The sequence below is a fragment of the Vulpes lagopus genome, chromosome 1 (assembly GCF_018345385.1).
Source record: "Vulpes lagopus strain Blue_001 chromosome 1, ASM1834538v1, whole genome shotgun sequence".
Lineage (NCBI taxonomy): Eukaryota > Metazoa > Chordata > Mammalia > Carnivora > Canidae > Vulpes > Vulpes lagopus.
In genome coordinates, this window is record NC_054824.1 from 144,494,428 (window position 1) to 144,505,305 (window position 10,878).

Here is a 10,878-nt window from a genome sequence, read left to right on the forward strand (position 1 = left end):
TAGCAACAAAACTGTAAGTTACCTAGAAATAAATATAATAAAAATTGACAAGACCTGTATGAAGAAAACTCATGCTTTGATAAAAGACATAGTTTTCTTTAGAATACCTACCTAAATAGAGACGTATATTATTTTTCATGGGTAAGAAGATTTAATATTAAAAAGATGTCAGGGGCACCTGGGTGGCTCAGTGGTTGAGCATCTGTCTTCGGCTCAGGTAGTTGATCCCAGGGTCCTGGATGGAGTCCCACATCGAGCTCCCTGCAAGGAGCCTACTTCTCCCTCCTCCTATGTCTCTGCCTCTCTCTGTGTCTCTCTCATGAACAAATAAATAAAATCTTTTTTTAAAAAATGTTAATTTGTCCTAAATTAATCTTTGAACTCAGTATAATCTCAATAAAAATGCAACAGGAGGGGCACCTGGATGGCTCAGTCAGTTAAGCAACTGTCTTTGGCTCAGGTTATGATCCCAGGGTCTTGGGATTGTGTCCCACATCAGACTTCCTGCTCAGAGGGAGTCTGCTTCTCTCTGTGCCTTTCCCCTGGCTTGTGCTCATTCTGTCTCTCTCTCTCCCTCTCTCTCTCCCTCTCAAAAATAAATAAAATATTTAAAAGTTTTTTAGGACAGCCCAGGTGGCTCAGCGGTTTAGCGCCACCTTCGGTCCAGGGTGTGATCCTGGAGTCTCAGGATCGAGTCCTGCGTCCGGCTTCCTGCATGGAGCCTGTTTCTCCCTCAGTCTGTGTCTCTGCCTCTCTCTCTGTGTCTCTCATGAATAAATAAATTTTAAAAAATAATAATATGTTTTTTTAAAAAAGTTATTTAGGGCAGCCCTGGTGGCGCAGCGGTTTGGCGCCGCATGCAGCCTGGGGTGTGATCCTGGAGACCCCGGATGGAGTCCCACGTGGGGCTCCCTGCGTGGATCCTGCTTCTCCCTCTGCCTGTGTTTCTGCCTCTCTCTCTGTGTCTATGAATAAATAAAGTCTTTTAAAGAAAAGTTTTTTAAAAGAAATATAAAATAAAATTCACATGGAGATGCATAAGACCTGGAATAGATAATATGGTCGTAAAAGAAAATAACAAAATGGAGGATTTACACTACCACATGTTTAAGGTTAACAATAAAAGCTGCATTAATTAAGACAATGTGATACTGACATAGGGATAGTCAGATAATGGAAAAAAGATCAGGGCCCAGTAAGAGACTTACACAGTTATAGTCACTTGATTTCAACAAAGACACCATGGCAGTTCGATGGGAAAGAAAGGTTTTTTAATGAAGCAACTGGATCTTTATATATAGGGGGGAAAAACACAAAACCTTGATTTCTACCACACTCAAGAATCTAGATAAATCATACAGCTAAATGTGAAAGCTAAGTCTATAAAACTTTTAGATGAAAACACTAGAGAAAAATCTTCACATTCTTGGGATAAGCAGGATTTCTTTTTTTTTTTTTTTAGTCTTTTATTATTTATTTATTTATTTGTTTGTTTGTTTGTTTATTTATTTATTATTTTTGTTTACATTTGTTTGTATTTAAGTTCGATTTGCCAACATATGGGATAAGCAGGATTTCTTAAAAAGGACCCAAAGCACTAACCATTAAAAATTTAATAAATTGGGGATCAGGTGGGGAAAAATAAGTTGATATATTGGCAAAAAAATGTGATAAAATTGATTTTATCTAAATGAAAACTTAGGCTTATTAAAATACACTATTAAAGGGATCCCTGGGTGGTGCAGCGGTTTGGCGCCTGCCTTTGGCCCAGGGCGCGATCCTGGAGACCCGGGATCGAATCCCACATCAGGCTCCCGGTGCATGGAGCCTGCTTCTCCCTCCGCCTGTGTCTCTGCCTCTCTCTCTCTCTGTGACTATCATAAATAAATAAAAATTTAAAAAAAAATACACTATTAAAGTAAAAATGCAAGTCAGAGACTGGAAGAAATATTGACAATACTTATATCTGACAAAGGACACAAATCCAGAATATATAAAGACCTCTTGGGGCACCTGGGAGGCTCAGTCAGTTAAAGTCCGTTAGGGCTCCAACTCTTGATCTCAGCTCAGGTCATGATCTGAAGGTTGTGGGATCCAACCCCACCCAGGGCACCGAGCTCAGCAGGGAGTCTGCTGCTCTCTCTCTATCCCTCTCCTCCCCACCCTGCCCCCTGCTTGTGCATGCACATGCATTCACACTCTCTCAAATCAGTCCATCAATCAATCAATCTGGGACGCCTGGGTGGCTCAGTGGTTGAGTATCTGCCTATGTCTCAGGCAGTAATCCTGGGGCCCCAGGATCAAGTCCTGTATCAGACTCTTTGCATGGAGCCTGTTTCTCCTCCTTCTATCTCTCTGTCTCTCTCTTTGTGTCTCTCATGAATAAATAAATAAATAAATCTTTTTTTAAAAAATAAAGAACTCTTACAAATCAATAAGAAAAAGAGAAGCTGTTAAAAAGTGGGCAAAAGGTTGGGGTGCCTGGCCAGCTTAGTCAGAGGTGTTGAGACTCTTGGTCTCAGCAGTGGTTTGAGCCCCATATTGGGTACAGAGCTTAATTAGAAATAAAATCTTTTGGGGGCAGCCCCGGTGGCCCAGCGCCGCCTTCGCTCTGGGGTGTGATCCTGGAGATCCGGAATCGAGTCCCATGTCGGGCTCCCTGCATGGAGCCTGCTTCTCCGTCTGCCTGTGTCTCTGCCTCTCTCCCTCTCTGTGTCTGTCATGAATAAATAAATAAAACCTTAAAAAAAAAAAAGAAATAAAATCTTTTAGGACGCCTTGGTGGCTCAGTGGTTGAACATCTGCCTTTGGCTCGGGTCATGATCCTGGGGTCCTGGATTGTACTGCATTGGGCTCTCTGCAGGGAGCCTGCTTCTCCCTCTACCTATGTCTCTGCCTCTCTCTATATATCTCTCATGAATAAATAAATAAAATCTTTGGGGAAAAAAGAAGAAAATCTTTTTAAAAAGTGAACAAAGGCTTGAACAGATATTTCACAAAGGAAGATATGTACATGGCCAATAAGAATATGAATAAATGGGGTGCCTAGGTGGCTCAGTCTGTTAAGCAACTGAGTTTTTAAAAATATCGAGCAGGCCCAGGGGGGCCTCCAGAGGCCTTGTGTATCCTCAGGAGTCCCTAGGTCCTGGCTTGGGATCCCCCAGATGTGCTCCCTTAGGCCAGAAGCCTGGGCAGACTCTATACCCTTTCTCACCTGATAATTCTATGATTATATCCTTAGAAATCCACTGTTTTTCAGGGCACCAGATGCCTCATTTCATCCCACACATCGTAAGTTCAGCTCCAATGTTGAGAAACGTGGGGTCCACAGAAAGAAGTGGATGTCACAGTGAGGGGAACAGAGGCCTTTTCACATCAGCGCAGAGCTCAGACACAGAAAGATGGGGACAGAGAATCGTGGAGAAAGAGGCAGAGGCGGGACACCAAGAGCAGGGGACAGGGTACAGAGACCAGGGAGGCAGACAGAGAAGTGCAGACAGTAGACATGGCTTCAGCCAGATGGAGTCAGAAGGATGCCTGGGCACAGACAGAGCCACAGCTGGCAGGACGGAAGAGACACAGAGTAGTGGCGGAACAGGCAAGGGGGCAGGGGTGGGTGGGTGAGAGGAAGGCGCTGGCCTCCTTGGGGACTCTTGTCATACCCCGCAGGAGGGCTGGCCACCTTGGCGCTGCAATCCCAGAAAAGCGTCCAGCTCCTCTTGGCTCTGCGATGAGGGGGCCTCCTGGCAGCCCATACATCCCGAAGCCTGCGGTTCGTTCCTGAAACACACATCACCACCACTGCCCTCTGTACCTAGGGGCTAGTGCCAGGCACCAGAGAGGAACACCGCTCAGCCCAGCCCTTCCTGTCATAGATGTGGCCCAGACCCATACTGCCCGCCCGCAGGGCTGCGCTGTGGCAAAGCTGCGGGCAAGGGTGGCCCCTGCTGGCCACGGGACAGAACTATTCTCCAGAAGGAAGCCAGACTTGGCAGAGGCCAAGGGCAAGAGCAAGCTGGAAACTCACTCCTTGCCTGGTTTCTGATGCCCAGCTTTGCCCTCCTCAGCCCAGGACTCCAAGGGGCAGAGTTAGTGCCTGGCAGTGAAAGGTGACCCCTGAAAGACCCTGAGATACAGCTGGCACTACATGAGGGGCACCCATGGCATCTCTGCCTTCAGCTGGCTGCTCTCGGAAAGGTTCCATGACCCGGGTGGGCAAGGCTTCCACCTAAGCAGCCACCCAGGTCAGTTCAGGGACAAGGCACAGAGTCCTCCCCTTCTACCCAGCTCAGCCAGCTGTGCCAGGAGTGACTCACCTGAGCTAAGGGAACCTGTCCGTGGGACCACAGCCAGAGCAGAGAGTCAGTGCCCTTCCGTGGCTGGCGGGCCCTCTCAATGACCACCCACACTGAGCTCTCCACATTGACCCCCAGATCTTCTCTTTCTGACTTCCTCTGTCTTTGGGGAAGTGGTCAGGGGTTTTCCAGAAGAGGAGGAGAGCTGGGCCCTGTCTTCTGCCAATCAGATGTACAGGCCTGTGAGCAAGAGTCGCTACTCCTCTACTGCAAGGGTTCTACTGTGATGTCCAAAACATCCCAGGGCTGCGTCAGCCTGGAACCAGCAATGCTCCCCCCTACCCCAGGGGCACTTCTCAGGAACCTCCCAGTTGTCTGTGCCTCGCTTTCCTCTGCTGTAAAGTGAGGAGTTTGGGCCACATAATACCTGCGTCCCTTCCAGCTCTGATTCCTTTTATGGTTCTATGAAACCCAGAGTGGGAGGTGGAGGCGATATCTCCCCAACCCCGTACCTTCCCCACCAGCCCCTGAGACCAGGTGGAGAGGAGCGAGGACCACAGGAAGAGCTGCACTTTTAAAGGCAGGTCATCCTCAACAAGAACCCCAGAGACACGGGGTCTGGACTGTCCAGGGAGTGCCCAGGTGTCCTCAGCTCCAGGCGTGCCTTCCCAATCACCTTCTCCTAGGTCTAGGTCTAGACAGGAGGCAGGAGGTCCCCTGGGGGTTACCTGCTCAGTGGATCCCGGAGCTCCCTGCCTGGCCCCCAACTGTGTCTCTTGAAGGGGTTGTGGTTGTGGGCGTGGGCACGGAAGGCCCCCGATCTTCGGAGGGGCATAGGATGAAAGCCATTCCCCTCCTCCGTATTTCCCTCCTCCTCTTCTTCCTCCAGCTGCTCTCCAGACTCAACCACAGACAGGCAGCGGCGAGTGTGGCCTTGGGGCACCAGGTCTCCACCGGCGAGGAACACCTCTGGGATGTCTCCGTTCATGGGAGGCACACACAGGCCGGTCTGTGTCAAGAAGACAGAGATTGGGTGAGAGGAGTTCTAGAATCCTGGAACCTGGAACTGAGGAGTATCATAGCCGGCTCTCCCTTTACAGAGGCACAGCACCGGACAGCGGCCGGCTCCAGGACACATGAGCGTCTAAATGCCAACTTCTCTGACCTGCTGTCTAGTGTTCTCTCTGGAGCGTGATGACATCCTCATTCACTCATTACCCTTCTAGCTCCTGGGCACCGCTATGGCAGAGAACCTAGCCAAGCAGAGAGAGAGATACCATTCCTGTCCTCAAGGAATTCACAGTGATGTGTGTGCGTGCGTGTGTGCATGTGCGCATACACAGAGACCAAAGCCCACATCACAAATGACTAAGTGGCCAGAGTGGCTTGTGCCACAAGAGAAGATGCAACAGAAGGCTTTGTGCATCCAAGGATGAGCCATTCGGAGAGCTCAGTGAGACAATGGAAGGAAGGCAGCAGCCCCTGAGGGCCTAGAGGGTGAGAGGTAGGATCTGGCCAAGCGGGGCAGGAAGAGCCTGGGCAGACTGAGGAGCAGGAGGAAGGCTCACAAGAAAGTGTTCTGGTTTCTTCCTTCCAAGGCTGGTCATATGGGAAGTGATAGAGCGAAAAGTCCTCTCTCCAGGGAGCAGAGAGAAGGCACTACCAGCAGCCACATCAAAATCTCTTCTCCTGTGCCTCCCCACATCACCCCAGGGGTTGTTCTGGTCACCCAGCACTCCTGGTGGCCCCCGCGGCCTGTCTCGGTGTGTCTCGGAGTTAAGAACCCTCAGGAACTCTCAGAGTTGAAGTGATAAGCCCCACTCCAGAGAGAAGTACCAAATACCTGAGTACAGAGGTGCTTGAGGGGGGCTGGGGCCTCTCCTCTATCATGGTAGGTGTCCGTGCTGCTCACTCCTGGCCCCGTCTCTGGTGGCCTTCTGCAAATGAGGCTCCCCTTCTTCCTGGTCCCGGGGCACCCCCAGCTCCTAAGCTCTTGGCAGGGCCTAGAGGGCCCAGGAACCACTGAGCCAGAGCCTTCCACCTCCTCCCAGGCTTTCTGCCTTCCCCAGGTCCTGTATTGTTGGAAAGTTGATCCTTCAAGCCACTTTTCCCACTGTCATCGCCACCTGTCCACTGCTGAGAGGCGCTGCACCATCCCTGTCTGCCACAGGGAACGAAGTGGCTGAGCAGATGGCCCCTGCGGCCCCACTATGGCTCTGAAGACAGACCAGGAGAGGCCTGGGAAATCAGTCCATGCTCCCCACACCTGGAGGCCATGTAGAGAGCCCCTCGGCTGACCACCAGGACAGGTGCCCTCTGTGTGTCTGTCTGTGACAAGGCCTTGTGCCATCTGATGTGCTCAGGGGAAATGGGAGCTCCTTGGAGAGCAAGCAGTTTGGAGGGCCAGAGCCCAGGCCTCCATCCAGTGGTCCCCAAAGCTGATACTCAGGGGCAGGGAGGGTGGAGTATTGTGAGAGCCTGGGGTGGAAGCCAGAGGAGGAACCGGGGTGCTCACCAGGAAAAGAAGAACAGAGGCTGGAAACAGGACAGAGACCTCACGGAAGTGGCAAACGCACTGGAGTTAGCCAACCCCAGCTTCTGCCTGCTGTTCCTGCCCAGTGGGGTCCGTGGGGCTGGATTGAGTGAGCTTAGTGAGATGCATGGACTGAAGCCTTGCCCTCTCCATCCCCAGGGATATTGCCAGCTGGAGAGGGTACTTGCTGCCCTGGCCTGCTGAGCACATATCTCTGATCCTGAAATCTTGCCCTTCTTCCTCTAGCTCAAACCAGCTGGAACCTGGCCTCTTCTGGGGACCCACCTTTTCCCAGCATTCATGTTGTTAATTCCTGGCCTCCGCCCTCTGTGCAAATGGAACCTGTGCGGCTCCTTCTGCCTCATATCTTCATGCCATTTCTCTCCATATGTCCTGTTCTCTAAACTCTACCCATCCCATCCACGCTGCAATATCAATAATTTCTATTCTGTCCTTCAAAGAGATGAAGTATAGCAAAGCTGCCTCAACCCCTCCCAGAGACATTCCTTGTCCACTTTCTGAAATGCAAGCTGGCTTCATGGTTGTGTTCTCTCCCCGACCTCTCTTCCACCAGCTCCCACCAGGGCCCACCTGTCTCCCCCAGCCTCCTGAGCTTAGGAAATGGTGCAGGGCAGCAGCCAGGGTTGGCTCTCACACAATGGCTTATTTAGCCCCCAGATGAGATCCCATCATGTCACCCATCTGTCTTCCACAGAGCAGAGATCAGATTCTGAAATAGGTCTGGGGTCAGATGCTCAAGAGGAAGGCATGAGAGGAAAGCAAGGAGTCTTCTTATCTCTGGATTGAATGGCTTCCCTACCAGCATCTCCTGCCCCTGATCCGATCAGTGGATGGTTGGGCATGCCAGAGTGCTGGGGTCAGAGCACACAGTACTTTAACAGAGAGAGAGGAGGGGCAGGGGAGAGACCAGGATTTATTCAAAATCCTGAGGCCTTAATTTCCTCATGGTGCTATTGGGGCTCCAAAACCCATTGGGCTGGTTAGCTCTGCCACTTTCATGAGCCACATGACCTGGGAAACTTGCTCAGCGCTTTCGAGCTTCAGAACCATCTGTACAATGGGAACGATACTGACCCTGCAAGTTGAGAGGCTTGATGATACTGTGTACAGAATGTGACTGACGTGGTGCTGAGTGTGTGCTGGGGACATCAGAAAGGCTGGTCTCATGGTTTTCATTTAGAGGCTGGGAATGGAGAATCAGAGAGCTAGGGACTGAAAGGCCCGGGGAGAAAGCAGAAATCGGCATCAAAAGATAGCCATCCCGCAGCTCTCTCTCAGAAAAAGGACAGCATGTTGTGGGCTGATGGTAATGCAGCTATGATGGGGACTCCTGGCCATGAACAACTGCTGATGGGAAGACCTGGAGCCACCCGCATCCAACACATCCAACGAGAAGGGCCAGGGACCCCCACCAATCAGCTCCAGATGGAGGGAGGGCTGCTCTGGTAAAGAGGTGGTGGCCCGCAGACTAGAGGACTGTGGGCCAAACCCATCCTGCAATCTCTTTTTTTTTTTAATGGCTGGGGAAAGAATCAAAGACAGAACACTACTTTGTGATACATAAAAATTACATGAAATTCAAATTTCAGTGTTCATAAATAAAGGTTGTTTTGGAACACAGCCATGCTCATTCACTTACATATGGTCTGTGGCTGTTTCTGCATTACGACAGCAAAGTTGTAGCTGCGACAGAGACCATATGGCCCACAAAGCCTAAAATATTTATTATCTGGGTCCTTACAGAAAAAGTTTGCAGACTCCTGATTTAAAGCAACTGGGTCTCAAAATCTCAGGAAGTACGAAGAAGAGACCACAGATGTTGAGGCTCAGTGCACACAAAGCAGGTGTTGGGCCACAGGCTGGAGACAGAGGCTTTGAGGTCCCCAATGTCCCTTTCCTCCAGCATCTGGAGCCTGCAGGAGAGTGGGATCTTCACAGCCATCTCTTGAGATACACTATTATCCCCATTTTACACATGAAGGAACAGCACAGAGAGGTTCCCTAACTTGCTCAAGGTCTGGGGGCCGGAGGAGGAGCCAAGTCCTCAAAGCACCTGTGTCACACTACAGAGCAGGAGCTCTTTCCTCACCCAGAAAACAAGCTCCTGAAGACAGTACACGGCTAGCTTTGAAAGAAATGGTGCAACAGTGTTCTTCACCATCACCCCCATACTTGTCCCTCCACCAACACAGCCAAAGAAAGGAAGCAATTAGATGGGGGTCCCAGGGAAATTAAGTTTGTCCTTTTACTCCCTCTGCTGTCTTGGAAACCTGAGTGAAGTGCTGGGGCAGGTGGGGCTCTGCCAATGTGGGCTGTCAGTGAGCGCTGGGGTAGGAACCACTCCCTGCAACCACCCCAGCTGCCCTGCTAGGCACAGCGACTGCCTGGGGGCTTCCTGGGGCTAGGCCTGGGGCCCTACGTCTCCTAAAGGGGGACAACCAGAGGAAGATCCCCAAAGAGCCGGATAATAAAGAATGGGAAGGAAGGGAGAGCCAGATACCCTGATCCGCTGCCTTCTCCCAGCCCTGGGGGGGACAGGGACACAGAAAACCCTTTGATGGTTCAAAATTTAACCTGCTTGCTCCTTCCCCGTAGAGAGTAAACCATTAATCCACCAGGGTCCTGCAGGCAGGGCTAGAGCTGGGCTTCTCCTAGCCTCAGATCAAGAAAGCCCTAGTAAGCACAGTTACTTCCGCCCTACTCCCCAGACACCCCGTTCCATGGTAGGTCCCCAACACCCCCGCCCCCCTGACTCAGCTGTAGTGGCTCTGTCTCTCAGTGTGAAGCACAGGAGATTTCGCTGTGGGCAGGACAGGGGGGTCCTGAAACTCCCTCTCCTCCTCTGATCTGCTTGTCAATTGCCATAGACTAGCAGCCCAATTCCAAAAGTTGAAAGGCCAAACAAACAAAAAAAAAGTCAAAAGGGCAAAAGCATAAGCAGAGGGCTAGTGTTCATTCAGCAGGCGTTGCTTGGGCACTTACCAGGTGTCGGGCATGGAGGACCCAGGAGGGTCTATGCCGGGCACTGTCCCTTAGTGGCACAGGGGTGAGTACAGACAAAAGCCACCTATCTGTCCACGTCAGCTTCCAGGTTGGCATTTTTTTTTAATTAAAAAATTTTTTTAAGATTTTGTTTGAGAGAGAGGGAGCGCTTGCGCCTGAGCTGGGGGAGGGGCAGAGGGAGAAGCGGACTCTGCTGAGCCGGGTGGGTGGGTGGGGACTGGGCTCCAGGCTCCATCTCAGGACCCGGGAGATCATGACCTGAGCCAAAATCAGCCGCGAAACCAACTGACCCCCCCCCCAGGTACCCCCCAGGTTGACTTCTGAGAAGGACCTACCTGCTTGCAGGACTCACAGGACAGAGTTACCGATTTTATTGCTAGTACTTAATTCCGGAAGTGCAAAGCCCAGGAGCCCAGCGTCCCTCTAAGGCAAGCACACCTCCCTGTACTTAAGACAGCAGTTAGGCATCTATCTCAAACACCCGCCCTAAGTCACTCCCTCCTCTTGGATATGCCAGGCTCACAAATCAGTCAGGAATTGTGCTGCTTTGGGCTTCTAAGTGTGACCACTTTTTAAAATTGGTTTGCCCCACCCTCTTCCTTCCCACTGGGCTTGTAAACTCATCCTACCAGGGTCTCATCTGACTGCAGATGTGGGGCAGGGCCACCGTCCTCTTCCATCTCCGGCCCATTGGCTCCTTGGCATGCATTCAGGATATTGTGCCAGAAGGGTGGGGCGAGAGAGGGTCTGAGGTTCAGAGGGACACACCTGAGAAGACTTTGGCCACTGCGTCCCAGAGAATTAACCCATCAGATCTCAGGGGACAGCTACGGTGGCAGGTGGAGTGGGGAACCCCTCAGTTGCGGCGTGGGGTGACCTAGAATCTGGGCTTCCCTAGCTCTCAGGTGTGAGTCGGCAGCCCCTTAACCCTCACAGTTAATGCCCAAGGATAAAGGGAACCACATCAGACCCAGGAGGGAGAGGACCCTGGATGAATGAGGATCTCGAGGCTCTAAACTGGCGGCA

The 10,878-nt window shown here is 51.3% G+C and overlaps 1 protein-coding gene across 5 annotated transcripts in view; it reads right to left on the minus strand.

Moving 5' to 3' along the window:
- ARHGEF2 (Rho/Rac guanine nucleotide exchange factor 2) overlaps positions 1 to 10,550 on the minus strand; it is a 45,176-nt gene extending 34,626 nt beyond the window's left edge. For 2 of the 5 annotated variants that reach the window (XM_041745595.1, XM_041745602.1), the window contains exons 1-3: positions 10,482 to 10,550; positions 5,024 to 5,304; positions 3,663 to 3,780 (exon numbers count right to left, since the gene is read on the minus strand). In XM_041745595.1, coding sequence (XP_041601529.1) covers positions 3,663 to 3,780; positions 5,024 to 5,304; positions 10,482 to 10,532 — 450 coding nt within the window. In that variant the 5' untranslated portion in view covers positions 10,533 to 10,550. Of the gene's footprint in view, positions 1 to 3,662; positions 3,781 to 4,316; positions 4,333 to 5,023; positions 5,305 to 10,187; positions 10,328 to 10,481 lie in introns of those variants that run through there. The other 3 variants (XM_041745587.1, XM_041745611.1, XM_041745622.1) reach the window with 3 other exon arrangements.
- Positions 10,551 to 10,878: the final 328 nt, after the last annotated feature.